Source organism: Amphibalanus amphitrite, unplaced genomic scaffold, assembly GCF_019059575.1.
Source record: "Amphibalanus amphitrite isolate SeventyFive unplaced genomic scaffold, NRLGWU_Aamphi_draft 000652F_arrow, whole genome shotgun sequence".
NCBI lineage: Eukaryota > Metazoa > Arthropoda > Thecostraca > Balanomorpha > Balanidae > Amphibalanus > Amphibalanus amphitrite.
This window is the reverse complement of record NW_024882146.1, coordinates 184,384-206,057: the sequence shown is the minus strand read 5'-3', so window position 1 is coordinate 206,057 and position 21,674 is coordinate 184,384. Positions and strand designations below refer to the sequence as shown.

The following is a 21,674-nucleotide window of genomic DNA, read 5'->3' as shown; positions in this document are numbered from 1 at the left end:
GACAATATTAGGTACTGTTTGTGTCCCCCAGTTTTCACAACTCAACGCCGACGTGGCTTTAGGGCGGAACCGTAACAGTCGAGGGGAGTCAAAGTCAACACCGCTTGGGCGACGGATTTGCAGTGTCCGAGCACCCGCAGTTCCATACAATTTTCTAACTAAGGAATTATACGTGCAAATATCAGGGTCCGAAATAAGCCGAGTCAGATGAAATCCTAATTAGCTGATTAGAGACAAGCATAAGTCATCAGTGACCAATTGCGATCAAAACATCCCATACGAGGACTGGAGCTTGTTTATTTGTTTTGTTGGGTTAGGCCCTTTCGGTCCAATGAGACCATTTCAGAGCCGGGAGGATGATAGGATAAAGGGGGAGACATTGATCTGGGCAGGCACCCTAGTGAGTCGCCGGGGCTGAGCCCGTCCAGAGGACAGGCCACCCAGCAGCCCCAAGGCACTCACTGCACCCGGCTACGGGGTGCGCTCCCTCGGGAGCAGCGGTGCCGCTCCAAGGGAGCAGCCCGCATGAGATAAAGTTGCCTGTCCAGCCTGGAGGGGGGTTGTGGCGTGGAGGAGAAGGATTTCTGTTTCCTGAGGATAGAAGCACGGAACGGAGGACTGGAGCAATCATGGGAGCAATGCCCTGGCTCGCAACCAAGACTATAGAACTCCGTCTCTGGCCAGATCGGCTGGCGGCGCGACGGGCCCGGTTTTAGCTCCACAGATGGCGCCCGAGTGTCGCCTCTGCCCTGAGATCGCGTCTGCTATGCCGCGTGTCCACGGCTAGTGTTTGGTAAGAGCCACGGGTCGTCCGCGACTGAGCTCAAAGGATGAAGGTGTGCGCTGAGAGGACGAGGTCAATGTGAGATGTAGACTGTGCGTTTGTAAGAAAACCAACCCATCCATTAAACTTTTGAGCTTATTTCATAAGTTTTTGACCAACATTACTTTATTTTTGAAAGCATATGCAACTGGGTCAGAAACTTTTGAACGGGTAAAGCTATGGACGAATGAAGATGCTTCCTGAGTCATTCCTCTTAAGCCTTAACGATACCTACGCCTGACGAACGATACATATATTTAGGGCCTTGACCTACGCAACGTTCAGTTCGGTTTTCAGAATGTTGGTGGAGACAATACGCGTGCTTTGTATTGCATGTGTTGAATAAAAAGCATAATGGTATTTATTCTACTGTAATGAATGGTGATTTCAACATCGCATCGTCCAAATTTAAAGCCTCCATTGAGACTACAGCGTCATATGTAAAAATGTGAATGGTGCTTTTTTGCCGTGCTTGCTGTGCTTTCCAGCTAAATGAATTTGACGGCCTTGACTAGCTACCAAAAATGGATATGTCTCTTGTGCGCAGAATATGCATTTTCTTTGCTCAGCTGTTCAGAAATGTGATACAAATGATGAAAAGCTGCTAGCACTAGCAAAAAAGAGCGAATGAACGAAGTCAATTATTTATATAACCAATGGCCTTTCTACCATTTCATTCGTCATCAGTTTTCAGGTGATATTCTGAATAGATGTTCTTGAAGCAAATATGGAGCACAAAAGAAGAGTGACTAACGGGAACAACAACAGAGTGATTATTGACTAAGATTGACTAAGATTGTGGGGTGTCGTGGCGTATTTACAAATTGCAACCGAGCTCCGCCGTAGGGTATTTTATTTCCGCCGTAGTGTATTTCACTTGGGGGTTTTTCTACCATACATCTGCCTGAGCTTAGGGTAATTACAATTTGTCGGCGACGTTCAAAAATGATGCATCTTTTTTCGCAGTATAGGATATCGCATGTGCATATTTCTGCCTTTTTGGGTGCGCTTTATCGGTTTTTCGTGAGTAACTCGCGTAAAAACCGTCCGATTGCGACGAAACTTTCAATACCCCCGATTGTATCAATTTTACACCTACCCTGAAAATTGCATGACCCTGACCCAAATGACCTCTGACCTGTGACCTTTTTCTCGAGACCATGTTTGGCCCGAATCGCGATTCGGCGTATGTCGGCTCGCATTAGCCGCGCGGTTGCAGTCTTCACGTGGTTTCAAGCGTTGAGACATGTGATATGATGCTGGTCCCATGCATTAGGGTGGGTGTCAAGGTCACCTGAAGGTCAGGTTAGCTCAATGACCTTCGATGACCTCGGTTCACTTTTTCGAGTTTTACATGTTTCTAGGCTAGTTTTTGGAGCTGATTTCGAATTTAGCAACCATTTGAACATCACAGGGGGTGTAACGAAATTATCCGGACACCATTCTTCCCGCTGTAAAAAAAAAAACAATCTGGTACTTTTCCTTTTAACTGAGCTTGTAGCCACCTTTCATAAAAAAAAACACAGTTTACTCACCTCGTTTACTCACCTCGTTGGTTTCTGCATTTCTTTGGAGTGGTTTCAAAGGACAGTCAGAGAGGAAATGAGGAACCCACACAGTGGCGAATGTTCTGGAGCATTTCAGCCAATAGATTCTCCAGCACACTGGCTTTGATGCGGACCAACGCCGTCTAAACCTGTGCCTGCGGTTGAGCAGTGCTTATGGCGATTGGCGGGTGGCTCTTCATACACCTCCTGCTAAACAAGAGCCCACAGGTTTTCGATTGAATTGGGATCGCGACTTTTTCCAAGTCATAAGCGTTAGCCCAGAATGATTGAAGGTTCTATCGGCATCACTTCCCGTTCTTTTAGGGACTTTTAAGTAGCGCGCCGCCACGCATGAAGACAGCGTGGCTTGAATCAGGCATCAGTGCGCGTTCAGAAACCGTGCCCTCCTATGCCATCTGGTTGAGCGCCTCCAATCATGCTCCACCACCTTCCCTGGAAAAGCTCCACCCTTGCCTATGGGGCAAAATATAAGGGACAAAAACACAAAACAAGACAGATAAAAACAAAGCAAAATTAACTCATTACCTAATGAAATTCAGGCTGGAGCTAAAACATAGGTAATAGATATCTATGTCAAATTAGAATGAAAGATTAAAATCAACCTGACCAGCCCTTACGGTCTGACCGGGTCCTAACCACCTGACCTTACTTCGCCTAACTTGACCCAATTCAACCTAGCCTACCACAACACCTGCAGAGGTACCTTCCTGGAAAAATGACACCCAGGGAGATGACTGTCCAACTTATTGGAATACTACCATGATTGCTTGTCAAAATGTGTGTCATCATGCTCTTGTTTGACAAGTGATGTATAATAAATGTGATATTTAATAATTATCTCCTGACTGTTGACTGTTGAGTGATCAAAATATTCAAATAATCAGAGTACAATCCTGTGCATAGTGCACACTAATCACTGGCGGTCGCAGCCGCTAGCAAAAGGGGGGGCCAAAGTCACACTCGCGGGACATAACATTTATCCGTCACCGGGAGGGGGGGGGGGGTGATCGGCTAATTTTTTACGTCCACGAGGCGCCGCACAGTTGGCATTACTTATGCTTCATCCATCTCATTCTTGCGTGAAATCTTTGAGCTCAATTTAAGGCAAAATCACCAGTTCCATTTCCCGTCCCACGGTGTGCCCACTGCACCGGTCGGACCGCGGCACCGTCCATGACGACGGATCGGTGAAGCATAGGTATACTGGAAGGTCAGGCACGCGGATTCATGACCTTACCACTATAAAACAATTCGGAAAAGTACAGATACCTACATCTTGCTAAAAAGTACAGATACCTCTTGCTTTGAACAAGCATGTGAAACCCAGAGAGCATTTTTAGACTCATTTACCCATAGAGGTACCTAGTTGTGTGGCGGCGGGAGAGAGTAGGTACACCGGCCTCGGGAGACCCCCACAGGTTCCGAGCTTTCAGAATTGGCATCTGAGGGCCGCGCGCGACTCCTGCGGGGCTTCGCAACGGCTCTGTTGGGGCTCACTCAACCTGCCTAGTCCTACTGCTAAAAAGACTGCGCCCTGAGCCCTAAGGACTTCATCAGTCTCTGCCAGCCCCAGGACCCACACCGGCTCATGGGGGTTCCGACCTCGAAATATGAGGGAATCAGCGCGGGACCATCAGGACGTAAAGCAATCTCGATCAGGACCAACGTAAGGCTGTGCCGGAGACTGCGTGAGCCCTCTGATCTTCAGAAACCCACCCATGTATGTTTTCATGTAGAGGCTAGTTTAGGGCCCTCAGAGACCAGTACAGGGCCTGCAAACTACAAAGGCCAGTAGTTTGAGACCATCAGAGACCGAGTTGGGCTCTCAGAGGCTAATGTGGGTCCTTACTCATTACAGGACAGCATGGGCCCTCAGAGGTCAGCGTGGGGCCCTAAGAGACCGAAAGACCGGCATGAGCCGTCGTTGGACCCCAGAGGCCAGCAGAGGGCCCTCAAAGGCCAAGATGGGCCCTCCTCAGAGGCCAATGCAGACCCTTAGAGGCCGGCATCGGGTCTTCAGCAGCCAGTGCGGGGCCCTTATTGGCACCTAAAGGTTCGTCTTGGGACACCAGAGACAGAAATAAGGCCACCAGAGACCGGTGTGAGACCCTCAGACGCCGGTTGGGACCCCTGAGGCCGGTTAGGGGCCCTCATGATGTGGGGCCTCAGAGGTTGATGTAGGCTCTTAGCGGTCAACGTGGGCGCTTGACCGCCACTGAAGTTCCCTCAGAGGTCAGTGTAGGACGTTCAAAGACCGGTGTGGGAGCTATATTAATAGCTGGGCGTGGGTTTTTTTAGCCTCGTGACGATCGAATAATTGCCAGGGCCCCATACACCTATATGGGGGCCCATTGTTTGTTTGAGGGGGGGGAGGGCAAATGATATGATGGCCCCCTTTATTGAACTTTAGGGGCATGGCCCTGATGCCCCCCCCCCCCGGCCCCCCGCGACCGCCACTGTGTACACATTACACACATGCCTCTGAGATTACATACTAGCCCATGCAAACTCTATGCAGGCCCCGGAGGTCCCACGCTAATCCTTAAGAAACCAAGCCGGCATACGGCGTCACCACCGGGCTTCTGAGGTGCACAGCACCAACCCATGAGGTCTTACTTTAGTGTATTGGAGCCAATCTCCTTTAGCAGGGCCCACTCGCCACTGCCGAAGAGGGTCTCATGCCAGCCATTGCTGAATGCTGGGCCTACGAGAGCCTCAAGTAAACCCACGTTGATATTCCATATAAGATCCGGCCATACTCGTGAACCGGTGCCAGCGACGCTGACCGCCAAATTGACAGAATGCGAAACTGAGCCCACCCACTCATGAGTGAAATTTACGTCCTTTGATGGCGCAAGAAAGAAAATGAAACATACGAAAAGCTTTTCTAGGACTTTTGTTCGATCTGAAAGGTGGGGCCAAAAGATAGTATGGCCCCACCTTTCAGCACCAAAGGGGGGGCCATGGCCCCCGTGGCCCCCCCCTGCGACCGCCAGTGACACTAATCATGTTGTTTTTGTGTAGGCCCTCTGCACATTGTTGTGTGCACTGCTATGTGCACCTTAAGTAAAAAAGTGACTGGTGGTACATGACAAAAGGTTGAGCAATTGTGAAGTTCATGCCCTTGGTCTTGCTGGTGCCAAATGCCTATATAGCTATAGCAGGATCAGTGAGGGTTGTAGACATGCTACATACATTGTGCATTGAAGATATTGGCACAAAGTTCATCCGTAATTACTATGCTTAACACCTAATGTAAGAAGCGACAAAAATGCCCAGATGATAAAGCTCTCTGGTCAACATCACACACATTTATTGACATACTTTGCAGGTACATATTTACATTCATGGCAAACACTTTTGATTTGATTCAGAAACTAGTTGCTAGTAAGCTTGCATTTTTGTAGGTACAACAACGACCATATATTAAATCATAAAAAACCTTCTCATGGCATTCATCACATACCTTTTTACAGAACAAGTACCTTACACCTAGCTACCATGCAATGATTCTAAAATTTGTCCGCAACCCATCTATATCTCAACTGACACAATGAATTTCAAATACCCTAACAAAACCTATAACTGTACATAAGAAGAATGCAATACTACAAGAATTATGAATTTCTGAAGTTATTCTCACATGCTGGAATGTTGAAACTCTACTTTTGTCGTCCATTTTCATGTTTGATTGAGCCATCATATAGAACTGTTTTCGTTCTTCAGTCACAAGCTTTCCCACAAATCTTGAATTTTTACACATCATCTTGAACCATGCTCCAGTCTTTCCAACAAGGTACTATGTAACATCAAAGCAATTTTGATTTGGTACAACAGCTTCAGATCATGATAGGCTTGAGCCTTGAGGTTTGTTACACCATTTGCCAGACAAATCTCTACAAAATGTGTATCAATTCCCAAACTAAGTAATTGATCATATCAGTATTTGCAGTTTCCACACAATGTTTCATAAAACTATTCTATGTTTATATAAAGAAACTCAAATAATCCACAAATTGTTATTAAAACACTCCCACTTCAAGAATTCACAGCGCCAATAACAGTACAAGTTCAGAAGCAAACAAACATTGCGCCACATTTCGTATGAAACGCGCCATCGTCCTGAAGTTTCTACCACAGACGGTAGTTCAACCGCAGCCGTAGTGCGAAACCCCTGCCCACCTTACCCCACGGCGGAGCTCGGTTGCAATTTGTAAATACGCGGTGTCGTGAGTGAGTTACTTACTGCGAGGAAACATATTTGCGAGAGCAGTGAGGGGTGTGTAAAAATAAGTTAAGATATCGTCTATCACAGTATTTTAAAGATAACGGAAAGTCCTCGTGTCCGGACAAAATTTCGTCTGACATTTTTTCGTCGGACAGTTTTTCGTCCGCAGATTTTCGTCCGACTTTTTTTCGTCTCGCATTTTTTCGTCTGTACATTTTTTCGTCTGTGCATTTTTTCGTCTGTACATTTTTTCGTCTGTGCATTTTTTCGTCCGGACATTTTTTCGTTCGTATATTTTTTCGTCTGTACATATTTTCGTCCGGACATTTTTTCGTTCAATAAATTTTACGTCTGTGCACCCAAGGTTGAGTGAAAACATACTACAATGCTATTCAACTGTGGAGGCAAATGACGTCATAATAATACTCGGGGCGAAGCAGTGCAGTGCCGAAGGCAATGCCTTAGGAGAGATTACAGGCACAATATTTGACTTACCATTGCTTGCAATCTATTCATGCAAGTAACTTTTTCCTTATCCCCCGGTAGGCAAACATCAGTAGGTAAGGTTAGGTAAGGTTAGGTTAGGTTAGGTTAGGTTAGGTTAGGTTAGGTTAGGTTAGGTTAAAATTGTAGACGAAAAAATGTCCGGATGAAAAAACGCACAGACGAAACAATATACGAACGAAAAAATGTCCGGACGAAAAAATGTACAGACGAAAAAATGTACAGACGAAAAAATGCACAGATGAAAAAATGTACAGACGAAAAAATGCGAGACGAAAAAAAGTCGGACGAAAATCTGCGGACGAAAAATTGTCCGACGAAAATCTGCTGGACGAAAAACCGTCATGGAATCGAAAGTCCTTTATAACTCAAACTCACCAGTTTGAGTTGCAGTGGTCTCGAAAATCATATGGTCAGAATCTGTGAAGCCTCAAAACTCAGGCTCAGCTGCACTCACAGACATTGACATCAATATTTATCTCATTTTGAGTGTTGAGAATCACATATTCTAATTTGTATAAACCAATTAGAAGTTCAAAGCAGTATCAGTATCAGTATAAATCAGGAGGTGAACAGAAAAACAGGTAAGCATTTGCTAATTTAAAATGATAGTTATCAGTATTCTGCCGACTTGCCAGAGTTTCTTGGCAATTAATTGTTTTGTCTGTGTTTGATTGTTACCTACAATGGAAACTCTAATAAGGCCAGCAAGTAACTTCAATGCATGGAAAAACTAGCAGAGAGGTGAATGAAAAAACTAACAACACCAAATGGCAAATAGTTTTTTTTTCTGAATAAGTAGAAATAGGCATTTGCTGGATATAGTGGCAGCTTGAGTGTTTAGAATCAATGTAAATGTGCTAAGGGTGCTTAAAATGTGGCCAATATCATTTTACACTAGCTACCAGTACCACATCAACTTTGATTGGCTGTCATCACATTTTCATCACAGTTCTCAACTCCCTTCAGTACCTACTTATCTCTGAAGAGGACAGCCTGGTGTCACTGGCTGTGACTACATTTGGCACAGCTGGACAGTCATGTCCACTCCAGCTCGGAGGCGTCTGATGCGGGACTTCAAAAGGTCAGTGTGTTGTAATGTGGCCTGTTGGGATGATCATTGGCTTGCTGCCCCTCTTGCTGTCTCTTGTGCATGACATATGAATGCCATTTGTTGATATTTTACATGCTTTCCTGGGAAGTAAATGGTATTAAAGCCAAAGGGCCAATGCTGCATTCTGATTCCCATTCTGACACCCTAGGAAAATTTCCTTGTTAGAAAATTTTAGAGCATTGCTGGTTGTCTTAACTCGTGCTGTGTTGGGGCAGGGGCGGATCCAGAAAATCTCCAAGGGAGGGGCCATTAGAAACCAAGAGGCCCCCCCATAATCCCACCTGTTGGAGGCCCCATCTTCCCACTTGTTGGGCCCCCCCCCCCAAAAAAAAACTGCGTCTATTGAGCTTATCTAGCTGTTCAGGCAACATCTCAACATCTGTGCAGGCTTGGAGGCCCTCTGTGCAGGTTAGGAGGCCCTGTAAAAGTGGTCATCTCTGTGAGTATAAGAGACCTCCAAGTTATGAAAAGCTTTACCAATCTTCTAACAAAGAAGTCTTCTCAGCTAGTCTTCTAAGAAATAGCTAAGTGGGTAGGTTAAAAAAAAAACTCATCGGATTTCGGCCACTTTATTTTCAGGAGGCCCCCTTTTCAGCTTTTTAACTTTTTAACTTTTTATTTTATTTTTGAAAAAAATCGGCCAAGGGGGGGGGCCATGGCCCCCATGGCCCCCCCCCCCTTGTATCCGCGCCTGTGTTGGGGAGGGTTTCACAAATATCAAAAAATATGCTCCCCCATTTTTGGTACACCTTAACCCTCGCATGTGTAGGGGGGGGGGTTGGTGGGACCCCCCCCCCTCATGGTTTTTCGCGAATAACTCGCGTAAAAAAAGGCCGATCGCGACGAAACTTTCAGTACCCTCGCATTGATCAATTTTACACCTACCCTGAAAATTTCATGACCCTGACCTAAATGACCTTTGACCTGTGACCTCTTTTCCGAGACCATGTTTGGCCGGAATCGCGATTCCGCGTATGTCGGCTCGCATTAGCCGCGCGTTTGCAAGCTTTTCGTGGTTTCAAACGTTCAAACATGTGAGTTGATGTTGCTCCCATGCATTAGGGTGGGTGTCAAGGTCACCTGAAGGTCAGGTCAGGTCATTGACCTTTGGTGACCTCGGGTGACCTCGGTTCACTTTTTTCGAGCTTTACATGTTTCTAGGCTAGTTTTTGGAGCTGAATTCGAATTTAGCAACCATTTGAACATTTACAAAGTAGTTTTGGTGCCTTCGTAAGAAGTTACGAAGCTGTCAGAGGCGGTTGACACGTATTACGAATACCCGTCACAACCCCTACTGGTTGACCTGACCTGACCTGACCCGACCTGGTCTAAATGCTTAAAGACATTATCTGTGATCAAAATTAACACGATATTCGTGATCAGCACCCCGAAAAAACCCTTAGCAGCCACACTTTACGACTTTTTAATAGGTCCCAATTTTCCCGACTTTGGGTCATTGACCTGACCTGGAAGGTCAACCAATGACCTAGGACCTTAAAATTGGGTATCATTGGCTTCCTCTCGTCACGGGCAACACGCTCGTTTTTTCCGCGAAGCTCTAGCTCGATCAGGGGCCAAACGGCAAGGAGGGGGGGGGGGGGCCAACCGACCCCCCCCCCCCTACACATTAGAAGCTGGCAAACGCCGCACACATGCGAGGGTTAATCCATCTTTTCTTCACACGTGAAAATTTCAGACCCAGGTCTATCTAGGTCAGGTCACCAGGTTATGCCAAGTGAACTTACCTACCTCAGAGAAAGTTCCAGTGCTCGCCATAGCTGAATTATCAACTGAATTATCGCTTTGGAACTTTCAGTGATTGATAAAATTGACAGTGCTTATGAAATATATATCTCGGAATTATGATATATGTGACCTGAGGTCAGATCAATTTTGTGACCAGTCAATGGAAATGGAATGGAAGTAAGTCAATGGAAGAAAATTGAAATGCATCTCTTTTGGAGGAACGTCCTTCTAACTAAACACTCAAACACCGGTTTACAGGTAAACATGTTACATTGAATCGGAAAATTGCACCACTGACCCCTGCTTGTGCCTCTGAGGTCATCCTAGGTTATGAAAGGTCCCTAGCAGTTTTTTATAACTTTGGATTGAGGCATGCTAGCATGATGGAACCACCTTAGATATTTTCAGCTCGACGACACAGATCGACTGGTATGAAATATGACCTTTTCTGGGAAGGTCTGAGGTCATGACCTTGACCTGATGTCAAATTTTCAAAATGACCTTTCATGGTCAGCATAGTTAATTCAATTTTTCGTAAAAACAATTTGTAAGAGTTTGGCGCCGTTGCTCCATTGGTTCTCCAGTTATGCGCCGGTTTGTCGAAAAAATGTTGAAATAGGCAAAATCTGACCTGGAATATCCCCTGGTGACCTTACTTGACCTGACGCTAAAATGACCCGTGTATTCTCTTCGTTATTTTGACGCTCTTTTAACCTTCGCCCCAGTGGGGGGGGGGCATATGTTACCACCCTGTCGCGTTTTTTGCGTATAAATAAAAAAACCGCGGCGCGTAGCGCCGCGCCGCTTGGCATAGCTTTTTGTACATCAATTTTGGACAATGTGTGTAATTTTTGACCCCAGGTCATGTCAGGTCAGGTCACCAGGTCAAGTTAACTGACCAGGCCTAAAAAAAGTTTGCAATCATGTCCAGCCTGCAGTGTTTGTCAGAAAGGTTTTAAGCTTGGTGGATTGCATGATGTTATGGGCCCCTACAATTTGTATATCTCGGATTTTTTAGATCCGTGACCTAAGGTCAGGTCAGTGGCGTGACCTTACCATTATAAGTCAATGGAGGAAAATGAAAATGCCTCTAGATCCGTGTGTACGCATAGGAACAGTCCAAATATTTCAGAATCACAATGATTTGGACCACCCGTGATGACCAAGGTGTCATTTTTGCTGATAGCCTCTAGAAAGGTCATCCGAGGTCATTTGAGGCTACAAACAGATTTTTGCCAATAACTCGCGATTGGAAAGAGATAGAACGCTGGGGATGGTTTCATTGTGTTTGTCTTGTTGAGACGCATCGAATGATATGCAACATGACCTTTTCCGGCCAGGTCATGACCTTGACCTGAGGTCAAATTTTCAAGTTGACCTTTCAAGGTCAACTTATAGTTCATTCGACGCGTCTCGTCGAGAGGAACACGATTCTGGCAATAGAAATGTCGTGGCTTTTTCTAGTCAAAAGTTATTGTCGAAAAACACTTTGCGAAAAAACAGCTATTTTTGGAGTTTTTGCCCTCTGCAGGCTAAACCGTTGACCTGAGGTCAATTTTGATGTGGCCTTATCGAAAGAAGAGTTCAAAAGCCATCGATTGCTTTTCGATGCGTTTTTCTAGCCATCATAGTTCCTGAGATAAAAGCATGTTTTCTGAAAAATATAATGACATTTGGGAAATTTTGACCTTTGATGACCTCCAGTGACCCCAATATTGCTCCAAGAAGAAAAATGACCGAAATACTTTCAAACGTACGCATTGAGTGCTATCGATTGTTTTTTACCGCGTCTTTCTAGCCCTCTTAGTTTTTGAGTTAGAGGTGGGTGGTAACATATGCCCCCCCCCCCCCCACTAGGGCGAAGTTGGCTGAGACCGCCACTGGGGCGCGGGTTAATGCCGCTTACTGCGTGTCGCTACATGGCCCAGGAGCCGAGTTAGACGAAGGGGGGGGGGTGCTGGCACGGCTCTGGTTAACTCCTTTTTACCAGGTTCATGAATAACTGGCAGAATGTTCTGTGTGGTTGGTACATGAACGTCAAACAGCATATGCATTTTACAAGCTGTGCTCACCATAGCAGTGCTGGTGCCCTCCACCGTCCATGCCCTCTCCCCTCTGATCTGATCGTCTTGCTTGTTGAACTCTGCCATGAACTCTGAGCCCATGTATGGGCTCATAACTGGGGTCTGGGACATTGCAGACCGACAGACATGCCAGATGTATCAGCCACCTAATTTCAGTCAAGTTCATTTCTGTCTAGGGATGACGTGTGTACGAATATTGAGCATTTGATAACGATTAACCTAATAAAAACAATGTGTCATTTGACGTCAGAATATGTTACATAAAACGGCCACATTCTAAATTTAGATCACACAGTATGATATGAACGTCATTGTCACCTCCGCACGTGCGCGTGACGTCATCGTGGTGCGCCGTAGCGAAACTTTCCGCATGGAGCTGACGTCATGTGGTGCTTTTTCAGGCTCCAAGAGGACCCGCCTCAGGGCGTCAGCGCCGCCCCCACCGACAACAACATCATGATCTGGAACGCCGTCATCTTCGGGTAGGTGGACTGACGCGGAGACGAGGAGGGGCGGGATGGGGATGGAATAGAGATTAGAGCGTATAGATAAGGTGTATGAAGCCGTTTGAATGTTCGCCGTAGCGTTACGGTCTTTCCAATGTGAAATCCCTGCATGGTGTGTAGGTATGTCGTTATGGATCCGCTCGATTGTGATTTAGTACAGTGTACCTTATTCCCTTCCCAAGCTGCTGGAATGCTCATGCGCCTTACACCAGAAAGATGAAATCGCTGAAGTGGTGTACTTCCCCAGACATCATACTAATCGTACCAAGCTCATACACACAGCGACAATGACCCTTCCGCTATGCTGGTCAGGCAGTGATGCAAATATTACGTCACCGTCCGGGACGAGATTGCGCCATTCGGTCACATATTACGTCAAAAAAGGGAACTCCAGGGGCATCGTCGAGAATTCACGGTAGTTTGAGGGGAGTTCTGCTGCGTGAGTCCTTCCCCGCGCCAGTGTCGGTAATCTGAGTAAACTCGCCGTCAGGACGACACCTCACCCTTTGTTCCGTGGTGCGGTGTCCACCAGTGGCATTGAGTCACTATAGCACGGTGGTGCTGAGTCACTAGTAACATGTGTTGCCCGATGAATCGTTCATGAAATGCGCTGCTGTAATAATTATATACATACCGTCTTATCAATTATGCGCCATAAGTATCGCGCTGCGACTTGCGAGGTCGTTTTATGGAGCGTTCAGTGTGATCTTCTTTTGATGTTATTCTTTGGATATATGGTGCGGACGACGCTCTGACCTTATAAGATCCACTGGGACTGAGAGGACCGTCTAATGGAGCTGATTATATCCAACACACAGTCAGTAAGGCGTTTCCATGAACTGTCAGCTGCGTTTTTAGTGTTTGTTTGGTGAGCATCTGTTTATTTGTTCTACCAACAAGTTAGTTACACGGATCTCCGCCCGTGATAGATCGTGCAAAGTGAAAGGTACAGACTGCAGAGTGGATGCACGCGTGAAGTGCGTGATTATAGCAGACACGACTGCTGGCTGACATTTTTGGTGACAGGTGGTGTAACTTTTCGGTAACATTGTGTGAGCGAGTCATACAGCTTACCGTTTCTAGTGCGCCCCATTCCATGCTTGCTGTCTGCTCGGAACGTTGATTTACGTTGTCTGGGTTTGGTTTTTTCTTCATTGTGACTGCTTGACAACATCAATGTTATAAATAGCTGTTAACTGCCGTGTCTTGAATACCCGACAGCACGATTTCAGCATCGAATGCCATAATGTGTTGCTGATCCGCCACTGGTGTGATGGTAGGGCTGCTGATGGTGTCACGTTTTGGACATTTTTAAGTCTGCTGATTATAATAGTGCTGGCCCAAAATCACCATCTCAGGTGTTTGGATATTTGATAAGGTCGTCTGGAGCGAAGCTTGGAACCTGTCGATTATTCCGGTTCTGTTTTGTGTGTTATAGCTTCGCCTATGGATTAGCTGGGTGACTTGGCTAATGCCTTTTCTATAGGTATTTACCGTGCTGGTATACCTATGTCTGTTGCATGTCTGTTGGCCGTCTGTAGGTAGGCTGTTGGCCTGTTGGCTGTCTGTTGTTTCATGTTTGTTGGTCATGCTGGTATTTGGAACTGTTCCATCGGCTCTACACCTGTATGTGATGCTGGCTTACAGTCTTCTTTGGCGGGCGGTCATTGGTTGTTTTGTGCTGTGCTGTGCTGGGCTTCCGAGACATTTGGTGATATTTCATGGAACAATAGCTCATCACGATGTGTTCTACCGTGCGCCGCGGTCACCGTTTGCTGTGTACTCGGGAGAACATTCAGTCTTCCTTCTCAACTTTTCCGGAAGTCACCCAGAAGTTCAGACCATCACTGTGCCTTGCATGTCTTTCTGGCCTCTGTCTGGACTGGCAATTGCGTCCGTCTCCAGGCTGGATCGATTTCCCATTTCCCCGAGTACCGGCCGTATGCCGAGGCCGCCTCCCCAGTTTCCACTCCGTTTGTTCGACCGTCTACCGGGCGTTCTACCTTTCCGTGCGGCTACGGCCGGCGGATCGGTCGACCGTATGACGCAGACACTGGCCTTTTCACCAGCCCACGCGACGCCCGTCTGTCGGCGCTTTCCTGGCTGGGTGCTGGCGTAACTGGCCACCAACAGCTGATGAATTAGCTGCCGCCCGGTCAGACATAATGCCCAATTTGCTCGTCGCACTGCCTCTCTCCCACCGGGGAGGCTTCCATGGGTGGTGAGCCAGTATACCGGCATGGTGTGGAGGCCTGATGCCACTGTGGTACCAAAGTCGTACTGTCGTCGTTGTGCGGTCGTACCAGTTCCCTGCGGCTGTCGTACAGATCTACTGTTAACTGTCGTGCCATCGTCATACAGCTGCCGCGCCATTGCTGTGCTGCCACAGCACCCCTGCCTTACCTCCGAACTGTGGCCGGTGCACCTTCAACATGGTCCGTACCCCATTGTACCAACCCTGTACCGACTCTGCCCGCCGCCGTGCTGCGGCGTACCTCGCCGCACCCGGCGTGTTCGCCGAAGTGGCGTGTCGGCCGCGTGCAGGTCGGCTGTCCGCGCGGGGAAATGGCCTGCCGCGGCCGTCACGGCCGTATATGTCCCACAGTGGACACGGGGGCCGCTCAGAGGCACGCTGGCCGGGTGTGAGCCGTGACGGCCTTCACAGGTGGGAAATGTGTGAACGCCGCCGGTGCCGGTTCCGCGCAATACGGCGTGCAGGGGTGTGCGAAGTTTTGAGAATCGGCGTGCCGCTAGCTTCACTGTTTACGCTCATTTAAGCCTGTAAAGTCGAGAGCAATATGGACGTAAAACATCGTGTGTGTGGTTAGTGTACGGCTCGACTACGTTTTACACATTTCGCTATTTTGCCTGTTTGTGATCAGCGATGAACCTGTCCTCGATGGTTTTTTCATACAATTTTTTTGTTACTATTGCAACATAGTCTTCTTGCGCTTAGTTCATACCGTAAAACAGTCAACACTTGACGCTTGACCCAATGTACCTTCACGAAATTTTCCCTCTGTTTTTCCTTTTTATTCCTCCACTGAAGAAGACTTGTGTCTTTCATCCCTATAGACAACACAAAATATCCTATCTCTGCCTGGTGGCATTGTTCCTGTAGGCTGAAGTTGGTGTCACGGAAGTACTGCCGTACTGGGATGACGCCACCCCATGCTAGGGGTCACGGTCCACGTGACAGAGTCGACTTAGCGTTCCACTCTCATCCCAGAATCCACCGCACTGATAAATCCCAGCTTACACAAATACAAATCCGGCAACTTTGACTCGTTGCAATCGCAGGGCCATCCGCACGGGCACATACTACGCCGATCTGGACCCTCAGCCGGGTTTACTGTACGCGGTGGGACGACAAATCCACTGCCGCACGACCTGTACGTTTCGGGCTGATTGTAATGGGGCCGTAAACCGAGTTACAGACCGAGGGCGGCCAATGCGGAAGTCCACGGGAGCTGGCTGTGAAGTTGTGTCTGCCAGCTATTCGTTCCGTGTGTAAGATGCTTGTAGCTGGCGTGATAGCGAGATTGCTCTCGCTGGTGCCCCGGCCCGTCGTGGCCGTGGTTTTAGGTTTACGGCTCTTTCGAGAGAATTATAGTACCAGTGAGTTCTGTGGGCAGTTTCGGGGTTTGTTTGGCTCGTGACTGACAGATGTGCATTTGCCCGTTGCCCTGTGTCTGTGTCTGCTCGACTGAATGCCCTAAGCAATCAGTGTGCATATGTCTGGTTTGTGAATTTTTCGAGAGTATAAAGTGAAAACGAACCGAGTCTGTTGTCATTTTGCTCACGTCGCCTTCTCTCACGCACTACGTTGCTTTTTAAGTGTTAAAATGATGCTATAGGAACCTTTCATGATGCCTAAGAGAACATACTTTTAAAAAAAATTCAAGCTCGCTATTTTTTTCTGTTTCAGGAATATACATCAAGTGTGAGTTGTCGTTATGAATGTTTGCTTTAAACAAATTTGATTCTTGGTTGTTTGAGTATGTCCTGTATGACTTTCCTTCTCTGCCATGTCCATGCTTCCATTTCCTCATTCTGTATCACTACACCAATGTCTTCATACCCGCGTCATACAACCTTCCTCTGGCAACGTCAAATTCTACACCTCATGTAGTTCCTCCCCATGCTCTGTAACGCCGTGCTCCAAAGCAGCTCCGGCACTTCCCTGGCCTCTACTGCTTAAAGGCTGATGACCTTACCACTTCCTACTACACTTGAGCACATCACGCCCAAAGCACGTCTCACTTTCAGGTTCTATCACACTTGTAACCAATGTTCCTTCCATCTTCCATCGCACGCCCATCTGTGTTAATTCATCCTCGTTGGCTCACGCCTCACTCATTCAACGTCTCTTCTAGCTCCATTCACCCACCTAACCACCGTCTATTCTATCTGTTTCACAGGCCGCACGACACACCTTTTGAGGACGGCACGTTCAAGCTCATCATGGAGTTCACTGAGGAGTACCCCAACAAGCCGCCTCTGGTGCGCTTCATGTCCAAGATGTTCCATCCGAACGTGTACGCGGACGGCGGCATCTGCCTGGACATTCTGCAGAACCGCTGGAGTCCCACCTACGATGTGTCCGCCATTCTCACATCCATACAGGTTCATAGAGCTTGGAATGGAGACGGGGATGGGGGGTAAATGTTAAACGTCATTTGGATTGTTTGAGTCTGCCTGTTGGTGTAATATTTCACTCGTATACCCACGGTCACCCTCATTACCGATGTACATACCTACCACATTTACAATAACCTCATTCGCTGTTCTACCCTTGTGATTATAATCGAATATTGATGCTGGTGACAGAAGACAATGTGACGTAAGAAACGAAGGGTATTGCGACGATTATTTACCTTTATCAGACACGCAAGCACATTTGTTTTCTGTCTATCCTGTCAGCGGATGAAGGAACTTGGATTTTCCAGACGTGATATGACCGTGGCAGTCACCTTGCGAAGCCGGGGTGATGACACCAAACTAGCAGACATCTGCAGCGGTTAGCCGCCGCAGACTTGCATCCAGCTCCTGAGCTAGTATTCCTAGTTATTTCTTCTCTCGGTTCCTGCGATGTTTTGGGACATCGATTGTTCCAGAGGTGGCACAGATACTAGCCGTTCACCGTTGATCGATTCCATGCTTTTAGCGACTATTTGGTACACAACTTGTACCGACTAGTTGTGGAGCAAGTCCAGTTGGTATGCGATTGAACGATGTCAGGCTGGCCGTTTGACTTCCGAATCCAAGATGTTTTTTATTACTAGCGTGCTGACACAAAGTTTCATCCATGCCCCGAGCAGTTTTGCTTTGTTAACTATCTCGTCTTTAGCATTACTCGATATTTTAGTCAGTTGCATTTTGACTGCCTATTTATTCATCAGTTGTCGTCTCTCGTGATTTGTGGAGTGAGCGGTGGGCTGCGCTCTCGACCTTCTATCCAAATATTCAGCTGTTGAACGGTTGATTTGTTTGGTTATCAGGCTGTCGGAGTTTCCGCTCGATTGCAGCCCTCCCCCCGTCCACTGCCGCCGCGGCAGTTGCAGTTCGACCGGTCTGCAGTCTGGCTGATCTGGGGGGGGGGAGTCTGGGCTAGCACTGACGGTGACAGATAGCGCCGGCCCAAATAACGCACCGCTGTGGCGCGGCCGGCCCGTGGCACGCACCCGACGCGAGGCGCGCCCGAATCCGCACGCGAGCCAACCGGCCGCCGCCGCGCCGAGCGCTGCCGCCGTGCTGACGGTCGGGTGGCTGGGCGACGGCGGACCGTCGGCGCTGGCCAAAACAGTGGAGCGGCTGTGTAGAATGAGAGCCAGACATGTAGCTATGGACATCAAAGGCAGCCAAACAATCAGACATGGAGACATCTAGAGGTCTATCCACAGCTGGTGTGTTTGAGACGGGGGATGTGCAGGCGGCTCGGACCGCCCTCCTGGCTTTGTTCCACGCACCGTAACGTTGGATTGCGGTTGAGCGCCTGCCGAGGTCTGCTTTCCTGGCTTTACCGAGTCCCTGTCGAGCCTCCATGCCTGGTGAGCGGCATTGTAGGCCGAGTGAGCGTGCTGTAAGCGGCCGACACTGTGCTCAGTGAGCGTGTGCCGGCCGGGAGGGGGGGGGGGGCAGCCGGCAGGGGGACCGCCGGCCGCCGGTCACGGTTTCCCGGTGCTGCCGGCGCCATCAGCTGTACGGCCGAGTAGCGGACTCCACGGCCGTGGCGGTCGGCTGGCATGCCGCCGGCCGTTTGCCGAAGGTCCCACCCTGCCGATATCCCGTTACTCGGTCCGCCGGCTCAGCGGTGCCCGGTACTTTTTCGTCACGCGCCGGCCGGTCGGGTTCAATCCGTTCACGCTATCGGCAAGGACAGACAGGTACCGCAGACGGCTACTGCTTCATGAGTTTATGTTTTGGTTGGGCTGTGTGGGTCTGCTATTAGTGATATTTTTTTTCAGCGGAGGAGGCCTGGCCATGTCATGTGTCTTGTCGCCTTGTCGGTGTTTGTGGCTGTCTGGGCGACGTGCTGTCACTGATGTGATATGAACGCCTGTGCATCTATCGATGGGGATGTTCGTCGGTGGAACGAGGCGAGCCGTTCCACAGACATATTGACATGTGATTGTGGGAGCGGAGGCTGGCGTGACGGTAACTGACAGAGTGATTGTCATTATTGCACGCACCGCCTGCAAACACCGATATGAATTGAACGGTCGGTGGAGTGGGTCAGGGCCTGTGTTCCTGTCACTGATACTGTTATTGTGTGTTGTGTTCGCGGTGTGGGTCCGTTCCGGCCTTATGAGTGGTGCGATCATCCACCTGTGACAATGCCGACTGTGTTTGGTGACGGCCCGTGCCGCTTTGGAAGTGGACACCGAACGCTAATCTGTAAGTCACTCCTTTCCGAGCATTTTCTGCAACTTTGCTCGCATCAAGATAGCGTGTCCAAAAATGTTTGAAGACAAAGAGCATTCCTGGCCGGCGTTGCGTTTTCACGTCAACTGACAGCGGAATGGAGAGCGAAAAATTGCCGCCGAACTGACTCGCCTGGGTGATTCTAAAACTGGTTACAAACGTTGCCTAGAACTGCAACCAAACACAACGTGGCCAGCACCGTGTGGTCTTGTAAAGACTTTCCGGTTCTGGTTGCAGAGCGCAATCGCCGGCGCTGGAACACGACCGCAGTGTTCCTACAAAAGTGGCCGTCATTCCCGTTTGTTTCATCTGGTTTGGACTGCGGAAATGATGGCCCGGCAGATGCGAGACCGTATCGCGACGGTGTGCCGGTTTGGCGTTCAACCTTTCAGGCGTATATGGTGTAGGTCGGGCTCTGACTTGTATGTAGCTTTGGTTGTTTGGTGTTTTTGAAATAGTGCTGAGATTTACCAGTAGCCATGGTGTCAGGTTTTTGCTCCTGGAATAATGCTTTGGTCGCCTCTCTTCCCGCTTGTGTGTTTGTTACGTCTGTGACCACTTCTTTTTGGTTAGGTATCTGACGTCTTGGCGTCATTGCTTATCTGACCTAATGACTCGCTTTTGACCTCGTCAATTGAGCAGGCAGATCAGTGGATGGTTGTATGCCTGTTTCACCACTCCGCAAGCCGCGAAAGAAGTCGGTAGTTTTGCCTCACCTATTAGTCGTCATTCGGCTGACATGTTACAAATGCTAGCATGTTTTACCACATCCTTGGTCCATTTAACGTGTGTGCACGTGTCTGGTCTATTCGTCACTTCGTCCCTTGGTCATCTGACAAGCATCTCTGGGCTGTTCCCTGCTGCCCTCTGACCTCTCCCTCCCCGCTCTGCCGTCAGTCGCTGCTGGACGAGCCGAACCCCAACTCTCCGGCCAACTCGCTGGCCGCGCAGCTCTACCAGGAGAACCGGCGAGAGTACGAGAAGCGCGTCGCCGCCATCGTCGAACAGTCGTGGCTCAACTTCGCCGAGGACGATGACGGTGACGCTGAGCCGGAGCCGGCTGCGTAACGCTCCCGGCGCCTAGGTCCGGCCGTCCCGGCGGCGGCGGCGGCGTCCTGAGCGGGCCGCCGAGCCGCTGACAGTGGCTGAGTGGCTCCGAGCGCCGCCCCGGCCGAGTTGGCCCGCTCCATGACGCCGGGACGCCGCTGCCGGCGCCCCAGGAGACGCCGATGGGGCCGCCGCCGCCGTAGGTCCGTCGTGGGGACTCGCGTGGGGTCGGATGGGAGATGTGAATGAGGTCTGAGGCGCCCACCGTGACGGATCGACAGCGAATCTTCTGGCGCGCGGTGGTGGTTAGCGTGTGGCCTGCCATCTACCGGTCGGCCCTGTAACCATCGGCCGGCGCTGCGAGCGCGGCGTATGGCGACCCTGCCTGCTGCGACCGTCCCCTCCCCGCCCGCCACTGGTGATTGTTGTGTGTGCTTGCGTCACAGGTCGGCAGCAGAAGCCGGTCTAACTTACGTTTTCTGCTGGGTGGTCTGACACCCACATTGGATAGGACAGGAGAGCGCCGAGAATGGCACACGACTGATGACAGGAACGCTGCTATGGCGATGTCTTTAAATCGGGAATACAAGTCGGAGAAATGTGCGCGTTTGGCGGGATGGGCAGCATACCTACGCAGTGATTGTGTGTGTGTGTGTCGGTGTGTTTGCTTCGGCGGGGAAGGAAGAACGCGCAACCTAGAGAAGCACAAGGTGTAATCAATATAAACGTTGTATAGCTTTTTGTTCGTAAGTCTTCATTTTTTGGCTGGTGGAAACTGAGAAAAAGCTGTCATTTAGTGCGCTGACTATTTATCGTTATCTACAGTACTAATGACTTGGCCGTTTTATGAAGTAGTGCTGTTAGCTGCAGAAATAAATGCCATAAAAGCGACTGTTTAATCTGAGGAGCAATAGCAGCAACTATCGCATGAATCCGACAGCTGAGTGAAAATATTTAATCTCTGACGCTAATGTCTCATTTGCCCCTGCCCACTGAACTCTATAATGCCCGTGCCATTTATAACATTGTTTGCGTTGGTCGAACCAGATCACCGGTGGAACGTTCATTTCGAACAACAAGGTCAATTCTCGCACGATTACAAGGTTGCCCGTAATCGGGATATAATACTC

At 48.8% G+C, this 21,674-nt stretch overlaps 1 protein-coding gene across 34 annotated transcripts; it reads left to right on the top strand.

Moving 5' to 3' along the window:
* The first annotated feature begins 6,547 nt into the window (after window positions 1-6,547).
* Window positions 6,548-21,435, top strand: LOC122364022 (ubiquitin-conjugating enzyme E2-17 kDa). Of its 34 annotated transcripts, none has more exons than XM_043334008.1 (6): window positions 6,548-6,624; window positions 7,505-7,707; window positions 8,093-8,207; window positions 12,469-12,549; window positions 16,995-17,199; window positions 20,395-21,435. In XM_043334008.1, exons 3-6 carry the CDS (start codon window positions 8,164-8,166, stop codon window positions 20,563-20,565), a joined length of 501 nt encoding a protein of 166 aa, XP_043189943.1. In that variant the 5' UTR covers window positions 6,548-6,624; window positions 7,505-7,707; window positions 8,093-8,163; the 3' UTR covers window positions 20,566-21,435. The 34 variants fall into 34 exon arrangements, with proteins under 34 accessions (XP_043189943.1, XP_043189951.1, XP_043189949.1 ...); XM_043334016.1 differs by having other exon boundaries at window positions 6,562-6,624; window positions 7,517-7,707; XM_043334014.1 differs by having other exon boundaries at window positions 6,572-6,604.
* The last annotated feature ends 239 nt before the right edge of the window (window positions 21,436-21,674 follow it).